This window comes from Nasonia vitripennis, chromosome 3 (genome assembly GCF_009193385.2).
Source record: "Nasonia vitripennis strain AsymCx chromosome 3, Nvit_psr_1.1, whole genome shotgun sequence".
NCBI classification, from domain to species: domain Eukaryota; kingdom Metazoa; phylum Arthropoda; class Insecta; order Hymenoptera; family Pteromalidae; genus Nasonia; species Nasonia vitripennis.
This window is the reverse complement of record NC_045759.1, coordinates 14695948-14719226: the sequence shown is the minus strand read 5'-3', so window position 1 is coordinate 14719226 and position 23279 is coordinate 14695948. Positions and strand designations below refer to the sequence as shown.

At 42.9% G+C, this 23279-nt stretch overlaps 2 protein-coding genes and 1 long non-coding RNA gene across 4 annotated transcripts in view; all 3 read right to left on the bottom strand.

Moving 5' to 3' along the window:
• Positions 1-23279, bottom strand: part of LOC100119021 (WW domain-binding protein 4) — a 25245-nt gene extending 1966 nt beyond the window's left edge. Inside the window, exons 1-3 of one of the 2 annotated variants that reach the window (XM_001602822.6) lie at positions 22957-23279; positions 311-518; positions 151-240 (exon numbers count right to left, since the gene is read on the bottom strand). In XM_001602822.6, coding sequence (XP_001602872.2) covers positions 151-240; positions 311-518; positions 22957-22958 — 300 coding nt within the window. In that variant the 5' untranslated portion in view covers positions 22959-23279. The remainder of the gene's footprint in view (positions 1-150; positions 241-310; positions 519-22956) is intronic. The other variant, XM_008206388.4, reaches the window with a different exon arrangement.
• On the bottom strand, positions 9277-18374 carry LOC100118984 (calmodulin-lysine N-methyltransferase). Its single transcript, XM_001602793.6, has 4 exons — positions 17966-18374; positions 15985-16367; positions 14777-15028; positions 9277-12685 (listed from the first exon to the last, which is right to left on the bottom strand). The coding sequence occupies exons 2-4, from the start codon at positions 16351-16353 to the stop codon at positions 12353-12355; spliced, it is 954 nt and encodes a 317-aa protein (XP_001602843.2). The 5' UTR covers positions 16354-16367; positions 17966-18374; the 3' UTR covers positions 9277-12352.
• LOC116416954 lies at positions 15053-15978 on the bottom strand. The gene is made up of 2 exons (XR_004227260.1): positions 15346-15978; positions 15053-15263 (listed from the first exon to the last, which is right to left on the bottom strand). It is a non-coding gene; the product is annotated as an uncharacterized LOC116416954 (long non-coding RNA).

Genomic DNA, 23279 nt, shown 5'->3' with positions numbered 1-23279 from the left:
ATAAAGTATTACGCATATAGATATATAAAACTAGTGCGCGGGAGAGACGTCAGATGCAAGAGCGGCTGAGCTCGCATTATTATATGCATCGGCGCAAGAGATCTTTGTCCTCCCTCCGCGATACGCGAAAGAATCGATCGTCTCACTCACTTTGCTTTCCGTCTTCTTGTGTATGATCGTATCGGCCGTCATGTCCCTGTTGTCGGACTCGACGTCCTTCAGATAGGCTGCCATCGCCGCCTGAAAAGAAAAAGAGCTATATGTATAATCGATCCTGACGAATTTCCGAAGCTCTTTGGTTCTCTCTTACCTTCTCCATCTTCTCAATTTCATTTTCAAACTTTTGTTGGGCTTTCGCCTGCTTAGCACTATTCCGGTGGATCTCCTTCAGACGCTTCGCTACATTCTCCTTGTGTTTTTTTCCGCCCTCGTGGAATTCAACGCTCGGTTTGTTATCGGCTATCCAACATTTGCAAAAGTCACAGTATTTTCTTGCTTGAGATTTCCAGTAGTCCGCCCTGTATTATATGACAAACATTAGAAGTTATATAAGAATATTCAAATAGTGCGATTTTGTGGTGGCGCGAGATTGCACAATGGTTTTTCTAATCATACTATAATCTATCGAGTCATACCTACTATTGGTATAATATGTAGATACAGAATAATCATTTTTCTAGAAAATCTCCGAAACATCGTTGAGAATGCAATACCTAGAGAAAAAGTATAATGAAAAACAAGCATGTCTGACTAATAACGGGGTACATTCACTTGTATGTTGTGCAGGAGCTCCGCTTGAACAGTACGTCGAGTGTGCGCAAATACATGCACCACTGACTCGATCTATGCTTTATTCTATTTCTTAAGCAGAAAAGAGCGTGAAAAGCTTCACTATAGGTATCCGGGTATCCGTGACTGAGGAGGAACAAGCTTTCGACCAAAAATTTGCTCCTCTTTAAGCTTATGTAGGTTAGATTAACGAGAAAACGTGCAAACGTACCGAGAGAGCCCGATAAGTGAACCCCAAGAAACACGCGATATAAAGCCTTTGGTTCGGGCTAGTCGGAATCCCGAAAAACTATACATTGCTACTTGCCAAGCAAACCCAAATCCAGGTCCATTACCTCGCAGTCTCGACATATTTGCTATCGTTATTCGTTCCGAAGATCACCGAGTTTAAAAAGTAACAATAAAAGAGCTTTCCAATGCGTTAAGTCCCGTAAGTTTTTTCCCGACGAGGATTAGTATTTACGAATCCTGAAAACACCGTATCGATTATCGCGAATCGCGAGAGAAGCTCTTTTGTATTTGTGTACATAAATATTCCGTCCGATGTATAAAAAGATACTGCAGCGAGCGTATACACGCGCATACGAGATGAAGACGTGACTTCGATAGTGCGCGTCGTTTGCATAATGCTATTTTTTGCAGTAGAGACATTGTATATAGATAAAGCAGAGTTTGCATTGCACGAATGTTTATTTTTGAAGAAGAAATTTGACGGGCAAAAAGTACCCGAGATGTAGCTATTCGTTGGCTCACTGAACTGCATTTATTTTATGTCGTATAAATTAGCGGTTGAATTATCTAGATGTATACGTAGGTATACTCTGCACACAAGAGGCGATTTAATTGAAACGTCAGTTTCTGCCGCAGTCGCATTATCTAAGTTGCCCGAGTTGCTGGTGCACAGTGGCGAGAGGGGCATTTTATCTTTGATTGCATCTGTAGCGCATTACTATAGCGTTGCGCCTATAGAGGAAGATGTACTGTGCGGTAGCAAGAAATGCGTCTCTTTTGCGGTACTGTTCCAATGCATTCATACAGACTTGCGTCGTTTATTTGAACATTGTATAACTTTTTACGAATATAACTCATATATTTCAAAGTGAAATGTAATAACCTATATAAATAACGGATTCGACAAAAAACTTCTTTTTAGCTGACGAATACTATTTCACGCGTCTAGCAACATTTCTGATTCGTATTGAAAGCTTTTTAAAGGGCTCGTTGATTGATCATCAAACGAAATCAAATACACGGTTCGTTGCTTTCGCGCCAGAGAGCAAAGCCTATCTTTCACCTTACACGTCCTGCCATACATACATAGTATGGGGCGTTTCATCGATTTTGAAATTTTTATTTTCGCTTGGTCGTGCGCGCAACGGACTCGATTCGAATTTTGACGAGTCCCGCGTTTCATGCGTAGCCAAACACGCGGCCGGTGAAGTGTGTTATGAAAAAAATCGATAAATATTTCATAGCTCACAATAAGCAAAATTCACTCTAGAATTATACCAATTGATTTCTGTTTGTCGTGATATATATTAATTTCAATGGTATTTTAAATCATATATAATTTTTCGTTATATTTTGACATGCAATTTTAAAAAGCATTTTTATACATGAGCTATTACTATGTCGCTGCTCGTATGAAATTTTCGTCACCTTAAAAGTCTATTTTCGCTCCATTTATACGTATATACAAGTGCACTTCACTTTATTGCATGCAATACAAAGGAACGCCTTTATTCGCAAGTATCATGAAAATTCAGTCCAACTCTAGATTGGCAATAACGTAGCCAAGAATAAGAACACGCGGCTGAAGTTTAATTAAAAACTTGCAAAATAAAGTTCATATTTAAATCCAACTTTTTGAAGAAAATTAAACGTGGATACACAGCGCATTTTGTAATTAGAACGCGATGTAGTTTTTTAATTTAAAAATTAGAAAAATCTAATGATGTAGAAGAAAGCATCGATTCTCTCTTTAACGCGTCTGTCTTTCTTATAACTCCCCCGATTAACCCCAAAGAAAATCTAAATTAATCATTCGGCAATCAGCTGCCGTCGCGTCTGCTGCACACGTGCGTAGCCTTGAGGGTCGGCTCATGACGCCCATCTTTTCCATCAAGCACCGCGTGCCTACGTGCGAGTACACCGCATACACCTATACACGTTCCGCCTCGTATCCGGCCTGCAGTCGTCATACCGCAGACGGAATTAAAAAGTCGACAATGCGAAGCTCCCCTTTTCACGTTGTCACGAGCTGTGCGAGTTTTAATAAACAACGGCCAACGTAAACGCGCGTCATCCGAGGTGACAAGGCCTCGGTTTCAACGGAGGATATTGTCGATCGCCGTTAATGACTTTATTGGCCGGTGGATTTACGGATGTAGCATCACTTGCAGTTGTACACACGCTACCTATATATCTTTGCATTTTATTTATGAGCTGTTTGCAGGTTCGCGACACGACGGCTTATACGCGACTCGCTTTGCGAAGTCAACTTAACGGCTGCGAGTTTATGCCTTAGGCTGTTTTCAAGATCGACAGCTTGCGCGCTGAGCGTCACGTTTTAATCCGATTATGGAAGCAAAACTTACGCAACGCAAGGAAAAATCTAGGATGATTATTTTAACTCTCTTAGGCCTTTTTACGCTAATGTATTGGAATGAGAAAGTAGCGTACAGCAGCAAGGAAAGGTTATAATTTGAGCAGCCTAAGCAGCAGGTCGAACAAGAATTTTCGCTCTTATAAAAAAGAAGATATTTTTAAGAAATTACTATAATCGAGAAAGCAAAGAGTTCATGTTCAACCGTGGTTTACGATAATTTTCCTTGATTAACAGAAATCTTCCGTAAGTCTATTAAACTACAGTGCAACGTCTAGTATAGGGTTTCGAGCAAGGTCAAGCTCTCGGAAGCGAAGTTCTAAACCGCATCGGTGCGCTCGCTGTCGTTTTGCCAACTTATTGTTGGAACTGCAAATTACTTCAATTCAAGTGTGCCGCGATGAAAATTCTCTCGATTTAATCGTAGGAATTCAGGTTCATACTTATTACACAACCGGATCTATCTTTTGTTCGAATTTATATTTATTTTTTAAAACTATCTTTGCAATTAAAAATTCATCGTGAAAAACAACAATCGTAAAGTTTTACTACTTAAGTGCAGTAGCTTCTGTCCAGACGGCATTCAAGCTAGGGTGAATTGAAAATATACCACGTTTTATTCGGTGTTTAACGCGCGCGTAAACAAAATTCGGTCTGAGTGATCTAAATTCGTCAATGGTTTCGGAAAGCTGCAACGGGCGACTTCTAAACATTTCAAACATAAACCGCGGTAACCAAGACAGAGACGAGTCGTTTGTATGCTTTTATTCCCGCGTGTCGTGCTCGAGCTGCTGTACTATTTTTAATGTCAGCAATGAGCGGCATTATTATTTTCAAGGGTTGCATTGTGATTCACGAGTAGATCGGAAATATTTCCGTAATTTGTCTCAAGTGCTGTGTACACGATGCTGTCTGTCCCTGACTTTCCGCCTTTGTGTGCGATCTTTTCATAAATAAACAAAATTCCTACTTAAATAACCTAATAATAATCTCCTTGCGCGATGATTCGCAAAGCTTTTTTCTATACTGATTAAGTATACATAGTATGTTCTAAAATCATTTATCTCCTGCCCGACAATGTACACCGGCTAAACTGTTATCGCATCGCATTCTTCCTACTATAATCCGAGACACATTCGATCACACAGAACGCTGCACGTGTGCGCAAACCAGCCCGAGTCAGCCGGTCAAGTCACGAGTGAAAATCGTCAACTGCAGTGCACACAAACGCTGTATGGATAGACAGAGAGGGGGGGGGAGAGAGAGAGAGAGAGATAGCGCGAGTCTAGTATACTATACGCGCCGCTGGAAATCGATTTGGAAGAACAAAGCCGACTGACTCCTGCCGCGGGTCTCGAAGGGCCGACTCTTAATTGCCAACTCGACGCAATCGGCTCCAATCAAGCTCATTCATGCGCCGAATAATCGAACGATTTACTCGGCGAGCAGCCGATGATACGCCGACGCACAGAAGCGACGCTTGTTTTCTTGGCACCGTTCGATATAGGAGTTCCTGAAAGCACACTAGAATTTTTTTCTCGTCCGAGCTGTGCATACGGGATTGCCTCTGATTGCGCCGAGCGGATTTTTGTTTGCAGAGCGAGCTTTCGCCTGGTCGAACGTCGAGATTGCGGATGTGCGCGAGCTTTTTGCGCTGGAGAATTATTCTTTCGAATTGTTTGAATAAATTCGAAGTTGGAGCGAATACGCGAGTGTTAAACGTGGAGCTTGTTTTACAAACGGATGCCGGAAGACGTACGTCCGCGACACGTGTACTTTATGCTCGTACACCGAGTGTATTGTATAAATCCGCGGAGTGAGCTTGCAGGTCTTCGCGACCGTAAATCGTACAATCAATGTCACTGAAAGTGCGTAAATAATCCGGGCAAATTTACATTACACGACCTGTTGCAGAGGCTGAATTTGTTAATTAAAAGCGTAATTTCAATAAAAATATTCTGTACATCTAAAAATTTAGAGAATAAGCTTTTCTTAAAAACATATGATATATAAAGCTACAACAAAACGTTGAATAAAATCCAGAACAGCCACCTGCTCCACGGGATCACTCCTTGTCATCGCTTAGCACGCGCATTACGCGAGCCGCATAAAAGAAAGAAATAGTTCCTGGACACATCAATCAAAGCACCGGATAATTTCCTCCCCGCGGGAGAGAGAAAAAAGCTCCAACAGCGGCATAAAGCCATCGCCGCGCGCCAAGTTGATTCCTCGTGCAGTCTCGTTAAATTTAAATATATATTTTTAAGGGCCATTACATGCCCCTGACGGCTAATAAAATTCTCGCGGCGATATCTGGCCGCCGGCTTTAAAGTGCGCTCGTCGCGTCGTATCTCGCTCTTTCCTCCTTGCAGCTCGCTTGCGGGAAGAAGAAAGCTTATCCGAGTCCCGCGCGAGCGAGAAGAAACAAACGGGATGAAATGTCGAAACGGCCAACTGTCAGAAATATCTCAGCGTATTAGTCTTCGCGGCTCTCGTATATAATGGCTTTTCGGTATAGCTATATATTACAAGTCGTTCACGCCCGAGCTTTTTTCTCTTCGTCCGAGAGTCAGCTGGTGTTTGAATAAGGATCAAGCGCTGACGGATAAATGCCGTTGGATTATTGGGTACACTTAGGGCTGACGCGCGCGCGTGGCTTTTCCGTTTCGAAAAAAGAGGGAATCAGGTGTGACCTATGAGAGAGACTCGTCGCTCTCGGGAAGTATTTATCGCTTGCTCAGTTTCGCATAAATCGTTCCTAGAGAGAGAGAGAGAGAGAGAGAGAGAGAGAGAGAGAGAGAGAGAGAGAGAGAGAGAGAGAGAGAGAGAGAGAGAGAGAGCGCGACGAATTTATGCGTGTCTTCTTTATTTTCGAAGGCGATGTATACCACTTGTAGACTGGAGTGATTCTTCAGTGAGCAGCGCGGAAGATCTATTTTGACGGCGGAGGTGGTTTTATTTATTTTCCGTGTAGCAATCGTCTCCCAATGATGGACTTCTCTTTTTGTTTGCAAGAATTCCGAATTGCTACGTCGATTGATTCTGATCAAGTGTGCGGCTAATCGATCGGATAATTATAAAGTTCGAGTTTTAAAACAATGAAGTCGAAAAAATGCTGAAAACTCGATGATAGAATTAACAAGGGCAACAACGAGATACAAATAATCCAGACTGTATCGCCGCGAAAATAATTCAATAAGCGCTTATTGTGCTCGCTGAAAAGGTGAATCCCTATATAATTGAATTCTGCATGCTCTCGCTCTAATTGGGCATCGCCTGCAGACACCGGCTGTGCACAAAAGCTCGTCCGATATAACGAATAATAAAAGTTCCAGCGTACAACAGGCGAACGCGAGTCGAATAATTCATCTTCGGCGAATTCCCGTTAATACACGCCGACTCGCGGCCCTCCCTCGAGTGTCCGGCCTAATAACTAATTAAAACTAATGTATGCAGCGCGACATTGGCAATTGATATACGAGGAGCGTGCGGGAAGTCGTCGTGTCGAGGCTTGAAAATAAACCAGCAGCTCCTATTTACGGGAGAGTGAGAGAGACAAGCTTCGCCGGAAGTCTGCCAAATATGCTGTGCGCCGAGCATCAGCGGGCTGTGTACCGCTGGCCCCGAGTCGAAACCGGTTTATTTTCCTCGCGTGTGTGTGCGTATTCCGATGAAATAATCGGGCGCTGCATTGTCGAGCCGGTTAATTTTCCGGCCGATAGCGAAACAAGTTCACGATTTTTGGTACACGAGAGCTAATGTTAATTAGCGAACGATACGGGGTTATATTTGCTCGGGGCATTTTTTTCTCTGTGTTTATAGCGTATACACACCGAAGAAGAAAAGTCGCCGCGCAGTAGTGCGGGGAGAACGTGTGTTATGACTGTTTTCGGTTTATGCGGGCAACGACCTAAAAAAACGTGCGCTTTGTTCGTGCTCTCTTCGCTATGAAAGGCTCATAAAGTTGTCGTGAGATTTAACTCACGTACTAACGCTTAAGCATACACAGACGACGCGCGAGGAGAAAGAGAGAGAGAGAGAGAGAGAGAGAGAGAGAGAGAGAGAGAGAGAGTCGTGCGTCAGAATGAACGTTCCTTTTTCGCATTTCGCCGGCAGAGTGCTTTGGACTTTCCTTTTTTGTTTTTCATTGTTGATAAGCGTTTAACGAACGGATGCGTTGAGATGTAGGTGTTCGTGTGAAATATTGAGAAAAATTTGCGGTTCGTTATTTTTTAGCTTGAAAACTTTTCTCGATTAAAACTAATACGAGAGTTTAACGCTTATAAATTGAGCGGATAGCTCTCTCGTGAAACTTATTGAGGTCCTTGCCGACCAGTGGCCGAGAAGAATTTGTCGAACTGTATATACAACGTTATTAATAGTGGACCGAATTTTATACTGATTTTGAATCGTGGACGTTGTGTTACGAAAGCTGATCTAAAAAAATGCATTATAGGTGCATCGAGCGACACTCAAAAAGCGTCGATCGGCAATAATGTCAACGATAAAAGGCAGATGCAGCTTGTCTGTGTATGCGACACTGGAATTTTAGCGCCGTTAAACCCTTGGCTGCTATTTCACGTACATGTTCCAGTTTGTGTGCAAGATGCTTCGAGCCAACTCGACCTGACGCGTCAGCCGTCTGCTACTCGGCCTGATATCCATAAAATGCGGTTATCCAAAGGGTCAGAGTTCGAGCAAGTGGAAGGGGCTGATGCCGCAAGGTCGAGCAGTGTCCCCAAAACTTGCGGGCTCAGAGGCGATATTATGCGATTGTATTCATTTTAAAGAGTTCGAGAGTGGGCATTGTATTTTATTGCGTATACTTTATAAATTAAATTTGAATTTTTTATTTATTTTTGATGATGTCATTATGTACACAATGAAATTCATCAATCGATCGAGAGAAGCTTGTTATTTCAAACGAATAACGCGTAAGCGTGGGTTGGACATCTCAATGCAGTAATTTAAATGAAAGCACATGCAATTATTAAATAATTTATTACAGAGAGTGCCACAATTTCGTTGTTTTCATATGCGTACATCAATTTTGAAATAACACACGAACACGTGTAATATTATCTCATACAGTATCTCCCATTCCTACAGAACAGAAGATACTACTCGAACCGCCCCAACAATTTTCAAACGACACAAAATAACACGAGCACAAGTCATGCGAAGAAAGACTGCTAGCGCTCAGCAAAATGAAATTCCCAGCACTGCATCTAATCCCCGAATTCCTCAAAGCTCGCGAGAAGAGCTCACACCTCCGATATTAATATACTTCAATCTCCAGAGCCTCTACAAGCCAAACTCCCCCCCCCCCCCCCCCCCCTGCACACAGTATAGCTCATCCAAAACTTCCATCTCGTACTCAATTATCTAACACCCAAAATGCCAATTAACCATCACAGACAGCCGCATCATCGATTCCCGATGATCAACCGCGGCTCTCAGGTATATGTCACTTCGTAGTACATTCGCGAGCTAATTCAACGAAGCGTCGCCTATATATACACACAAAGTCTCGCTTTGTATATCGTGCATCTCTCGGCTGCAACCTTGTTCCGAGGCTTCCTAGAGAGTGAGAGGGGGCTATAGAGCCGCACGCGCACTGCACAAGGCGACCGAGTGAGACGAGACGGCGGCTTTCCCAAAATATATACGCGCACCTAGAGGTTCCGCTCTCTCGCGCTCCGTTGACCTACTGATGCTTCTTCTCTCTCTCTCTCTCTCTCTCTCTCTCTCTCTCTCTACGCTGCGGGGATCAATGGGGGTGTTTAGTCAATTTTCGGACCAATCCAATTTTTTTCATCGCTTCGGTTTGCGGATCGTGTGGGATGAGCTTTCGAGGTTTGAATGAATAATAATATAGTCGATGTTTTCAGTGTGGTATATTTTGATTTTTTTTATTTATACCTGTTCCATTATGATACTTTTGATATTTAAAAATTGTCGTAATACACTGTTGCGATTCTCTTCGGATCGAGTTTTGGATACAATTTTATCAAAGGTTCGTGTAACGTTTATTTATCATAGAAATATATAATATTATTACTGTAATTATAAAATTACACCTTTCACATCATACACGCGTGTGTGTTTAGAATTTTATTTTACGACGTTTCGGAAGCTAATATTTACCGCCGAGTAAAATTAAATCGATTTACAATTAGCTACAATAACTGACAGCGTCGACGATGTTTCCTGGAAAAATTGAAACATTCACAATGACTGCAGTTCGCGAAAAATTCATCTACTTACTTTATAAATCTACTTACATCTTATTACACGTTATCGTCAAGCTTTGCGACACGGTATATTTACATGTATTTGGCAGAGAACGTATAATCTTATAACAAAATTAATTCTACTTCTAAAAGAATAAAACAATAAACGAAAAATTGATCACATATGACATTGTGTACATCGGGGCGGTCAATCCATCGATACAGAAACTACATCCTGCACAATACACAGCTCACGTCATACATTCGCGATGGGATTTTCCACCATAACACATATATGCGCGCTTCAGCTGTAAAAATGGCTCCAGTCGCGCTTGCAGTTGTAAAATCACCGGCTCATATGAGGATATGCATTTTCTACGCACGGGTCAAGGTCGAAAGACCTTTCATAGCAATGCAGACAAGGCTGCGCGGTTATGTGCTTTTCCGCAAGCGCGACGTCGCTCCAGATGATGCGGAAGTGCTTCCCTATACGTATGGAGCCCTTATAGTGCAGCGCGAGGCAACGAAGTTTTCGCTCGATCGCGGAGGTAAACGAATTTCTCGACTTTTTCACTTAGATGAAAGTATTATTTTATTTATAACGTAAGTTCTGACTCTACGTTTTTTCGATTTCGTTCTTCGGCGACGCGAGTATCTTCGAAAAATCTCGACTTCCTACTCCAAAAGACTAAGTGGTCTGGTCATCTGCGTCGGTATGACGAGACGCACTCGCAAACTGTCGCTGGCCGGATTGACGCGTTCGTTCGAAAATCGAAATTTTTAAAAGCACCTTTAGCGAGCGCTATGCTTTTTTTTTTATTTTAGGTCGGCCGCCGCGCGAAGCTCGGATCTTTGTCCGATGCTATATGGATTTTTAGAAGGCCTTTAAGCTGCGCGTCTTTTACGACTGCAGCCGCGAATAGAAAATAAAGCGAAATTAGTTCCGACGCGAGGTATCGGATTTCCATTTTTTTTTCTTCTTTTCGATCGGGAGAAGTTGCTTTTTTGCAAATTTTACGAGGATATACTTCGAGTATGAGAGAACGAAGTCAGTTGGCATCATTCAAACGCGTGGATGTCTGGCCCATGATACATTAGCGGAATAAGGTAAACACACTGCACTCGTTACAATGTTTATAATAATACTTGGAAGTAAAGCAAACAAAAACATGATTAAAGCTTTGTAGAATAATACGACGTGTTATTAAGAGAGGTAGCGACTCCTTCAAAACAAATGTTTCGAGTGTATACGTAAACTTTGATGAAAATACTGTTCGCGGCGAGAATATAAATAGACACACATTTATTTCGAATTTACGCGGTCTTATCTTTGAGCGGGTTAATTTTCGAAATGTACGAAATAATTAGGATTCCGGGGTCGGAAAGAGCATAGTTTATTAGATTCTCCAAAGTACTCTGTATTCTACAATCTGCTTCATATGTACAGCGAGCCCAAAGCTAACGCTATAAAATTCAGACCTTCTGTTTATAATAAAACAGTTATTTCAAAAGCAGCTAAAGCTCAACGCAGTGTACGTACCTTGTGTGAAATATAAAGTTACGTTGTGTTCCGACGCAGTTGAATGCTGTACACGTTAATTTATCATCAAACGTTTTTCTTTAATGATTTAAGCTCTCCTCCGGTATTATTTCAATTTTTCGACTTGTGATTATTTTTCATTTAATATAATAAAATTTGTTATCAACAACAATCTAAACGGGAGACTTCATTGCAGTTATAGCATGAGTGAGCAAAGCAGCAGGCCTGCAGAGAAGGCTGCTTTGGCATACTTGGCACCGCTATTTATCTATACTCGGCGGATAAATCAACATGGGGGAAATAAATAAGTGCCCATGCGCCACCTATCGCCACCAGTTGAAGACTAGGGAACCGAAAAGCTCAAACCGTTTGTGTTCTCCGCGTTTAGACTTTTGCAAAACTTTGACTGAACACGCGACAAAAGTAATGTAAGGCAATGTCAAATTTGCGATAAAAATGAATAAATATCGTACACGCCAGCGTTCAATATTCACACAGCATCGGCGTATAATATCAATAAAAGTATAGAAAGCATTATTTTATACAAATGAGCAATATTGATTTTCGCACCGAGCGTTATATTAAAGTCTAGTCAAAGCAGGGCCTAATGAAGCGAATAAACGCGCTCACCGTAATTTTAGCGAGTCGCCGTAATCAATCTAAGAATATGTAGGCTATAGGATGGAAATTATGAAAAAATTTCCGAATTTTTTTGCCCGCGCGGCCGAGTTTCCCACGTACTCGCAAGATATGTTTTTGGTAAATGTCATTAACTATACGATGAGGTACGATATCAGTAAGATAATCATAGATAATTGAAAATTGTTCGAGCGTTGATCGAAGATTTTAAAAACTCTTCAAAATAATACAGTAACAATGACACAAGCATCTACATTCACAAATATACCGTCGCGCGCTCTAAACGTCCTCGCTACACTATAATATGTACAATATTTAAAAAATATCATCTCAAAACACACTTCTCTCCGCATCGCGTAGCTCCACTACACGACGCCAAAATCCCTATATATACAAGCATCACCTCCGATCATGATCCCCCCAAAAAAATCAACAGCACTCGGGCTTCTTTTCAACGGACGCCTCAGATCATCGTCGGCTCTTTTCCAGAGCCGATGATCAACATCGCAAAGCCAGTACCAAGACAATAATCCCTCATACCGGCGGTCATCCTGGTGGTATCTTCTTCTGCTTGGTGAGCTCGAGCAGGACGGGAAAGTGAAGGTCGGGGCAGTAGTCTCGGTTCTCGTCGAGGAGGCTCAGGTGTCGGGACCAGACTTCGGGGTCGTAGCGCTCGGTCTGCCGGGCGATGAAGCCTCGCTGCACCGCCGCCTCGGTGAATTTGCGGAAGGTGGCACCTCGACGCGGTGCCATCACCAGAGCCACGCCGTCGTCGGCTAACCAGCCGTAGATGGTGTCAACTAGGTCCAGACGTGTCTCGTCGAAGAACAGGCAGTCGGCGCAGAGGATCACGTCGTAAGAGTCGGCCTCGTTGAAATCCTGTTTGATGGGGGGAAAAGATAATGGAGCCTGCGTTAAGGGTTGATTCGTATGTCTATATGAGTGGAATAAGCCTCTGGTGTCAAAAAATTTCAAAGTCACTTTCAAAAAGTCGATGCAGCCTATGTGTGATGACGAAACGATCCAAAATCCAACATCAGAGGATGATCCCACACGGAACCGTGCACACGCTCGCGCACAGAGAGCATCGGCTGGTGCGTAATGAGGTTTGAATGATAAGATTGGGACGTGCGCTGGGCATCGGAGCGACGCGACGCGACAAGTCGGGCTTTCAACGAGGCTGTCGCGTGCCTGCTCTATATCTATATAGGTATACACATTATACCTTCAGCCCCGTATGTATAATGGCGAATAGCCGAACGCGATATATTTTCGGCCCCGCGGGATGATTGCAGTGATTTTTTACCCTACATCGGTCTCTGAAGTGCGTTAATGAGGTCGAAGGATTTCGAGTTGATGTTTGCGGAGATGATGGTCGAGTGCGTATTTATTCGGGATGCGATAATAGATTTGATTGAAGCCGGACGAGGGGGCTGATACGATTCGATTTTAATGTTCGTTGTCGAGTTATGTATTATAAGCGCGTTATGTCAGTGCGTTACTCATTATAAATTTTCGGTATTTTATCATTATTCGAATCTCGACTAATTGCGAGATGTAATTTGCGCGTATTACGAAATCACGTTGGAATGCAGCGTTATTCAATACGATGGGCGTATAATCAGCTGTCGTTTAACGCATCGAAGCCGTGCCCTTCTGCATACTACAAATTTAAGTCCACAACTCAACCGATAAATCTGGCAAACAGCCACAGAGCTCAAAGCCTAAGCATTTGAAAAAGCGCGCGCGAAGCGAGAAACAAAAAGCTTCGTCGCAAGCGGCGTTAAGAGGAAATGAAAATTCCACGGGGAAAACGTCGCGTAGCGCTATTACGTGACGAACAGCCGGAAGTCCAATAGAAGGCAAGGCATCCGCGCAGCCATGCTTTATACACGAGCCGCGTCGCCGGAAGCGCGATCGAGATCCGGTCGAAAGCTTTCCGAGAGTATACAGCCGGCAACCGCACCATTTTAATCATCCGTGAAAATTCGGCTCTACTCTTACAAAAGCAATCGATTGTACCTCGACAACGAACCTTTTTTCCCAGCTCCTTTCGTGTGGATATATAGAGGCCGCGTTGTGTACACACACACATGTATAATGCGCGCGCGATATTTCGAAAACAGAAAACGCAGCGGAGCTTGAATTGCCGCGCACTACTTGTGCCAATAGATGAAGATAAATCTTTTTTTACGCACAAACAGGTACGTCAGTGCATCGAGCTCTGAATTATAATATGGTTATGATAATGACTTTCTATTGATGATGCGGTATATGAGGCGCCGTTCTATGGATTAAAATGGTGTTTATAGTTATAAATTTAAATGGGATGGTTTAAATTACAGTAGCGAAGAACGAAAGTTAAATCAATCAGTCGAACAATTAGGCGGCGTTATTTATAAAGCCGAAGTGTCGCATGCGTCATTCGCCTGTTTACGGTCTGCCAAGTTGGAGGTGCATGTACTTTTGATTGGTGTTAAATCATCATCGTGTTCCCGAGAGCTGCCGTGCATACGTAATGCATTATATTTCAGTCTCTTAAATTAGACGACTAGAAACGTTATATTGTCAGCTCTCTTGAAAGTTTTTCGAAATAAATTGTAACCTTTCGCGATCTATCGACAGCGCCGCGAGACGAGAAAGCGGGGCACAAAGTGCGTCGAATTTTGCAAGATTACAAAGTGCTCCGCCTCTCTACAATCTGACGAAGATTATCACAGGATGTCAAGTCGTTATAACGTCGTCATCGCGCTTCCACCAATCTTGAAAGACTATTCAAGCATCAGCGAGTCGCAGCAGCCATCTCGGAATTCGCCTATGCGCACACGTGCGAGCGCAGGTAGATCGCGAGCAATTGATCAAAGAGCCTCTTTGCGGCCACACGTGTGCGTGGGCGCGACGCCGAGTTCCGGAAAGGGTCAGTAGGCCGCGCGCGAGGAAGCAAAGTACTGCTGCTCGAATGAAAATTACCTGGCTTCCGTTGCGACCGCTCGACTGTCGCAGCGCCTTCGCGGCCCTGGCCCATTGAACGACGGCGCACCTGACCAGCTCGGACATGCCATTCCTCTCGACGATGCAGCGGACGTTCTCGACGCTCCTCACGTTCCCGTCGGTCAGCGTCACCGAGCTCGGCTCGCAGTACTTGGCCGCCAGGACTCCGGCCAAGCAGCTCATGCCGCCGCCCAGCTCCAAGACCCGACGACGACGGCAGATCTCTGGATTCTTTTGGGGAACACAGTGTTGTCGAGGGTCAGTGTCGTTTTTGAATAATTTTTTTTTTTTTTTTTTTTGAGGATTCGAGTGCCTTTTTTATAGTGTCTAACATAATTGCCTTACTTTGCAGATTCGCAAATGCCGTGAGATATGGAGTACAAGCTTTCGGTTTATTATTATCTGCGCAGAAAAGTTTCTAGCCTTTTACGAGCTGCGCTGCGCGCTGAAAGCTGCTTATGCGAGGCTGGAAATTTTGAATCCTATTACTCAAGGCCGATGCGATATTACACGTTAAAGGACGCTGTGTAATACTATTAATTAGTTACTTTTTAAGCTTGTCGTCGCGCAATGCAATAAACAAGGCTCAGCCGAGGTTGGAATCTTGTCTCGAGTGGCTTATTCAACGATGCGCATCTTTGGTAGATGAAAGCCTTCGCGGCGCAGTAGATACGTCCGGTTTCGGTCGGACATTGTATAAAATGAAACGTTTATGAATACGACGTACGTTCCAAGGCATTCGAACTAGAATCCAAACATTGAATCTATTCAAGCCAATATCCGAACCGATGCTTTTGAAGCTGTTTTCTTAAAGCTCGGCACCCTTTTCCTCATCGGCTGAAACTATGCTTGTGCAGCTATGTCAATATTGAAAAAAGTTTCGAGAAATGATTGATGAAAGCTTATTTTCAATTGTTCGGAAAACATTACGCGTATGCGAGAGCGCCAAAGGTCGTAAAAGGGCCTTTCTGTGTAACTAAAGCAATTTATCGCTCGAGCCGTAATTCGACAGTTACGAAAAGTCAAACTTTCAAATTAATCACTTTGCTATAGGTAATGCTCGATTCGTTTGATTGGATAATCCAATGACCATCGAAAATGCCCCATTTAACAGGACAGCGAAATCCACTAGGCACATATCACTCGAACCCATCCGTCCACAGAACTCCCCCTTGTCTCAAAATCACCTTGAGCAGATAGTAAGCCAGACACTCCTCGGACGGCCAGACGCAGACGTTGCCGGTGTTGTTGAAGCCTATCAGCTCGTTAGCCGTGAAGCACTTGCTGATCCTCCGCACAAGGACCTCGTGGAGCTCGCCGTCGAGCAGACAGCCGGTGTAGAGCCACCAGGTGCACTCGGGCTCGTTCTCCAGATGCACCGGGTGAAGCAGGTCGAAGGATGTGAATCGGCGCACGGAGATCTCCTCGTTCTCGCCGTGAGACTCGTCGTCCAGTGGATCTGGAGAACGAGTCAGAGCACGAGCCAGAAGACGCCAGCGTTTCTGAGCCGTGTTCCGGTCCGGTCGCGAGTTGTACAGCAGCTCGCTGCTCGTCATCTTTTACGTCTTTCCTGCGGGGAAAGAATGTTGATAATTTTTTTGCTGCACTACTCGCATCTCTGAAGGTTTAGGTTGATAAAGTATTGCGAGCGAGAGAGAAGACTTTGAAGTTTTATTCCGATTCTAGTGTACCGCTGCAGCTGCGGAGAGCTGTACGTATACTTACTCTTGGAATGACAGAGAAAAAGTTTCCTCCTCGCGAGTTCGGAGGGGAATAACTCGGGAGTTTGAAATTTTCATTTGATGTATACTTTGCTGTAAAATCGACCTACAACGCGCTCGCGAGCAGCCTTTTATAAAGTCGTATTAACTTTCAAATTGAGCATGTAAATTTCATAAAGACTCTATTAACTTTTGAGTTTTATTCTCTCGCGAGGAAAAGTGTCGGACGGATTTTTCTCGCGCTGTACTACATGTTGGACATTTTATGAACGATGGCAAGATTTTTCATTTTCGGAAAGTCTTAATTGCGATAATTTTAATTTATTCTCTCTTTAAATTTTGCATTATGTCGCAGATCAAGTTACAATCCCATTGCAAAAGTTACTATAATTTAAAAGACTTTCTTTTTTAAATAATTAAACGTTAATTATGAAAGAGGGGAGACAATTTCACCGAATATAAGACACACTCTCGGCTACTCGATCTTCATTTGTTCCGTCACTTTTAACCAACACACGCGCGTTACAGAATTGTGTTAAATGGCTGTCCTCAAAATCGTGATGTTTATAATACATTCAAACACAGAAACGCCAGGTAAAAATAGAGTTGCTGATAAAGTTGAAGATATTTTGGCTGGATGCTTTCGGCGCAGTTGCCAGATTATTTGCTAACCCAGCTAATATTTCACTTGCCGCAAGAAAAATATCAACTCTGAAACTTCGACTCGTGAGTTCGCGCAGCCCATCGCATCTCCTTCTGCAGTATAGAATCGCGTTTTCCAGGTGAAAAGTTGATAATTCAAGCGGAAAATATCCGCGTACCCGCATATTACCTCGTAATCATAAACTAGCGACGTTTTAAAAATCAGTTAGAACAATAGGCGCTGGGCCATTACGGCGATCGAATATAACGAGCACTTTGGAACGCGCATTATCTCTGCGTATAATGGCGCGCACGCGCGCGCGCGCGCAAAGTAGCTGATAAAAGTCTGATAAAAACTATTTTCATTTATCGATTGTTCTCCATGCACAGAACTGTGAAGCTCGAGTTACTTTAAAAATACACGTGTAGCACAGTATACCTTAGCCAGATAAAAATTGAGCTTTCGCGAAGCTTTCATAGAAAAATCTTTAGAAAAGCTCGGCTGCTTAATTACTCTCGATGACTGCACTTTGACGTGAGCGAGAGGCCTCGGGCCTCGGTGTCCGTTTAACAGCAAAATCATCGACTCCTAGCATTCGCGATTAGATCACAGTCGAGCTTACAACAACAGCTTCAGTTTTCCAGGAACTGATTCGAATATTTGATGCAAAGTAGTGTTAACACTTTAAAAGCTCTCTATTAATAAACTTTACTATAACATTATACACCTTCTCTCTCGCTCGCTTGCAAAACCACACACCATCGATTATATCCTCGCGGGAAAAAAAAATTCACCGGCACTTACCTCTCGTTGCACTTGACACCTTTGCCTCGCGATGCTATCAGCCACACTCCGGCTTGAGCCTCGGGGGAAAAAAATCGTGACAGAATTAGCCGCAGGAAAAAGCACACACTCGAGAGAGCGCATCAGCCGAAAGGGAAGCTCAGCACGAAAGCTCCTTCTCCAGTCAGCTTTTGCAAGCCGACGATCGCAGCTGCCGGCGAGAAGCGGGCGGCCGGAGCAGCAGCATCCTCCCTCGCGCGCTCCGGTACACTGGTAGTAGCGTATAGTAGCGTATAGTAGCGTATAGTAGCGCTCGGCTGCGCGGCCACCTCGCGACTGTCGTTGTCGGACCGCGTGTCTGCGCCGCGCTACGCTCGGCCCCGTATATAGGTATATAGCCACGCGCGACTCTCCGCGACGCGCCTGCGCCGCAGCATCCGCGAGAGTGAGCTTCCGAATGCGGAACTGCAGCGCTGCACAATCCGCATTGTGATGGCACGAGGGCCGGGATTGCTTTGCTGGTGGTTGCGGTGATTCCTTTTTTCGAAAGGGGAAGAGGAATCAGGCCGGTTTTAGAGAGAGGTATATGGGGGATCGTTGGCGGTTTGGGGAGTGAGAGGGGGTTGGAGGGTGTATGGGGGGCGATGCAACAAGTGGCTTTTCGAACTATTTTTACACGGATTTTTACACGCTATTATGCTGATCGTTATTATCGAGATCGCGGAATATAAGAGGGATGGCTATATCGATGTTGGTTTATTGTTGTGATTTGTGACATTGTGCGCCTCGATGGGTATTGATTCTTGTGTGCCACGTGCGCGGTTATGAAATTAAAGCTCGCGCGATCAATCGAGTTTCAAAGGATATTTTTATAGAGCTTTTTACGTGCTGCTGAGGACATTCGTCTTGATACGAGCTGTAAAGAAAATCTACTGAAATGATCGTGCAACTTCAAAACAAAACGCATAATCGATAAAAAAAGAATCATTATCGATTTGTAAAATCGATGACGATTTCCATTAAGCATGAAATGCGTTCTATCTTTGATTTAACTGCTGTTGCTCTTTCACGTGCACAGTATAAAACAAAAAGAAAAAAGCTTTTATTTCGGGGAACCTGAAATATACGAATTCCAGAAACACACACGACAGCCTGACAGACCAGGCCCCGCGCGCATTGTTTCGACAAACGCCGTCGTATAAATCGAGTTACTCTCGCGGAAGGGAATACACGTGGCCGTGGTTTATTGCATTCGAAAATTCCGCGTCGATTCGTAAAAAAATAGATGCGTACGAATCACACATTTTTGTACGCTCAACGGCCATCTCTTATATTTTACGCGTTAAAAAATAACCCTATAGAACTTGCTCGAAAAACGAGGTCACGGCGCTCTATACGTATCCCCCATAGTCCAGTTCCAAATATACAACTCTCTCTCTCTCTCTCTCTCTCTCTCTCTCTCTCTCTCTCTCTCTCTCTCTCAACAAAGTACATTTTCGATTGACGCACTCGCGCACAACAAGCCGCATTACACGCGGCAACAATCCGCGTGGTGTCCCTCTCCCTGAGGAGAGCACGACGAGCTATCTCCAGAAAACGAGCCAATCTCGCGGAAGCCGTGACAATAGCTATCCCGTGCGCGAACGCGAGCAACGATATATAAGGAACCGGAGGGATAAATCTCGCGAGAAGAAGAGGCTAATGCGAGAACAGAGACAGCGCAGCGCGGCTCACCTATTTGTATAGCCCGCTCTTGCATAATAAAGTTTTATATACCCCGCAAGAGCGAGTTGATGCCCCGCGCAACGACGGAATATAATGCTTCCCCTCGTTTCCGCGAATTTTCACGGAGAGAACACGCGCTGTTGCGCCGGGGCAATTTATCGAGAGCTTTTATTCGGGGGCATACGGGAGAGAGAGCTATTTACTCGTGAAATCATATTCACGAATTCAATGAATTGGGGATATGGCTTCTTAGGTGCAGTGCGGAGGAGTTAGACCGCCCAGAAAATTTCAATGCTATATATAGCAAAGATAAAATACTTTTGTTCGCGTTTTAAAAACTACCTCGTATAAATTTACTCTTCCACCTCTGTACACACAAGCTGCACCAAAACAAATAGAGATGATCGAGCAGAGCAAATAAAAAAACTTTGAGTGCCTGTGTGCAGTCTATGTACGAGCTCGTCTCGTGTAAAAAGGATGGGCGTGGATCCGGAAAGATATATAATTGACGAGGTCGCAGTTGACGCCGCGCTAATCAGCACAATAATGATTATTAGAAGAAGCGCCAGGCGTTCAAACGAAAATGAAACCCTTTGTATAGATCGATAATAATTAATAAGGAACTCCCGCGTGGAGTCGCTCAGCGAATTGACGCTAAACGTTTTCCTGAAACAGTCGCTTTCGTCCGAGAAACGACACGTCGAGAGACAATAACAGAATGATTGCGCGTGGGATGTTTTTTATGTAGGTTAGTGCGTTTATTGTGTTTGTCGGAAAGCGCCTTTGAAGGATAAAGTACTACTGGGCTAAGATTACAAACGCAGTCTCGGTTTACGAGGACGTTTACTGCAGCTGCGAGCGCGGACATCCTCTCTAACATTCTATTACCCTTCCATCCCCAAATTATGCGAGGCTATCCCGTAGCCGAGCAAATGGGCTGCTTCATCTCCGTTACCTTATACTCCGCTGTATATAGCTATATATAGCTATATACACACAGCAGCGCAAGCTCAAGCACAATCTCGCCGCGCGAAGCTCGAATTTGGATGCAGCTTCTAAATCAACGCGTGTCGTTAAACGAGAGCATATTTTTACAACGAAGAACGTTGCTGTTATTCGCGTCGAATCAAAGTCAGCGTCATTAAGTTTCTAGAGCCATTAGCTATTTAGAAGTTAGCTAGTTAGAACAATAAATCCCAAAGTGTGTAAGTAAAGAATAACAACTGCAGCGGAAAAATAACAAGGAGTGAATTTTCCTACTTCCGCGAACTATAAAAATCCAAGAGCACACATACACACTTGCAACACAGAGTCTCGAAGATAAAAAGCAAATGTATAAACGATAAAATATTCATAATCGCCGCGCGACTCGACACGACGATTATTATTCTCGACCTGATTCCGTTTGAAAACAAATTCGTAGTAGTGTACTTGCGAGAAAATGACAGATTACTATCTACTATGTTTGCATACACGCGCGGCAGCTGCTGTTTTCTCTCTGCGCATAACGAGCTGAGGCCACTATTCATTCCGCGCGTCGAGAAGCATATATCGGATTGACAATTTCACTATGGAGGTGAAGTCGTAAGCTCGTTTCTATAGTAAGCTCGCTGCAGTGTATATGCGTAGCCTGGATTGCGACAACTTGTTCTTTGAAATACTTCCTATATATGTGCGGGGTACACGCATTATTTGCTTTTTTTTAAATGTTATTTCTGTGAGATTGTATCGTCATTTTAATTAATATTTTAATCATCAAAAAGAAGAGCTTTTCGTGAAGAGCTGTGAGAGAGAGAGAGAGAGCGAATTAAAATAAAATTGCACAATATTCCGTTTTAAATGCGGAAAATATATGGCAGAGAGCAGTACTGCAGCAGCGAAGCGCGACAATTTTCACTGCTCAGCAAAGCGGTATTGCGGTTTTTCTGGCAGAGCCTCGCGACGCATTGCGTCTATCTACCTTGCCTCGACGCGTTGGCCAATGAACGACCTGACGAGACAAACATATCCGCGTGTATATATATAACAGGCCGGAGATACAATTTTGCATCCTTCTCGCGTCGAGGCTTCGTATTTATCGGAGTATATTTAAATAAAGCCTTCTATTGTGTGCAGCGCAGCGCTTGGACGCTCGCTTTGATTTTAGAGCTAGCTTGCGCGCGGATCTCTTTGTTTTCTAAATTAAAAATACAAAACTGTTTTCTTTTCCGGACACGAAAAAAAAGTAGGTAATGAAATTTGCGAAAATGCACGATACACTTGAAGTATATTTTCACTTTGTTTTATTAAAAGCAGTACATCGCAAGATCGAGTTAGGCAATGAAAACTTGCGATATGCATGGACCTATAGAAACAATTATTTAGTATTTCGGGCTACCGAAAAATTTGATTTACCCCTTTGTTGTGTACTGAACAACAGATATCGATTTTCGCTTGCCATTGCATACAATTGAGAGACAAATATTGATTTTTATAGAAAAGAACCAAACGTTTATTTGGATATCTTCATTTTTCCCAAGTTTGTAAGGTTGCTCTTTAGGTGTATCAAATTTTTACCGATAAAGTGTTAAAATTTGTTTATAATTTAAACTTGGATATCTAGTTATAGAGTTATTAATGTTCATAATTTGAATTTAAATGAAGAAAAGTCATTAATATTAACTTAATTATTGTTCCAATATCACATCGCTTCAGGGCTTTCTGCAGACACGAGTAGACAATTAATGAATTAATTGAGCTGGATGATAGTAAAAAGAATGATAAAACAATTGGATTATTAAGTAAACCTATGAAACTCAATTTTCTATCGATGGTATACCTACACATACAGGTAAATCAATATTGGATCATATATTGATTTGCTATACAGTGTAAGTAGTTTTGTACTCTTTTTAGGTCAGGCTTTTTGGATACAAATATAAATTGTATGAAACTTCAAATTGATATTCCAACAACCTTCACTAAATAAGCACAATAATGTTACTAGTTATTATTGGTTTCCATACATACCTGTGCTTACAAGCATTATGTTGATAACGAATAACCTTAAAAATAACCTGATGATTCAAAATTTTGTAAGATTTATACATGTTGTAAATTGAACATGTACGGGTCTATTTAACTAAGAATAATAAAAATGTTCCTGGATATAACACGTGTACTAAATATTCTTGACCATTGCAATCTCTACCACTTATAACTTAAGTATATTTTGTCAAAACAAGATATCGAAATTATTGACTTCGACGTAATTGCATAGAAATGAGTAAATTTGGTAAATCACTTACATTTTGCTCTTTCGGCTTGTTGTCAAATAAGGCTGTAGAAGATAAACTTTCCAAAGATATTGATATTTTCGCAATACTTATTCACGCACGTATTCCTAACCTCACCGGTAGTCAACATTCAACGAACACTATCACTCTTGGCACTTTATATCAGTGTTATCTACGTCGAAAGAATCACCAAATGAATGCTATACTGTTGGCATCAAAACCTTTTTGATTCGTCACATAATTCACGAAAAATTGAATAAAAACAATTGAATATCAGGACTCTGATGGGAACTAAAAAACAGCATTGTTTACGTTGCGACTGTAAATGGCACACT

Bases quoted from the DNA above. Each gene is read 5' to 3' on its own strand.
- LOC100118984 (XM_001602793.6), bottom strand. From the start codon at position 16,353: ATGACGAGCAGCGAGCTGCTGTACAACTCGCGACCGGACCGGAACACG. The intron at 15,029-15,984 runs GTGATTTTGAGA...GTTCCCCAAAAG, and splicing joins TGGCTTACTATCTGCTCAAG to AATCCAGAGATCTGCCGTCG. The intron at 12,686-14,776 runs GTAATTTTCATT...CCCATCAAACAG, and splicing joins GCGGTCGCAACGGAAGCCAG to GATTTCAACGAGGCCGACTC.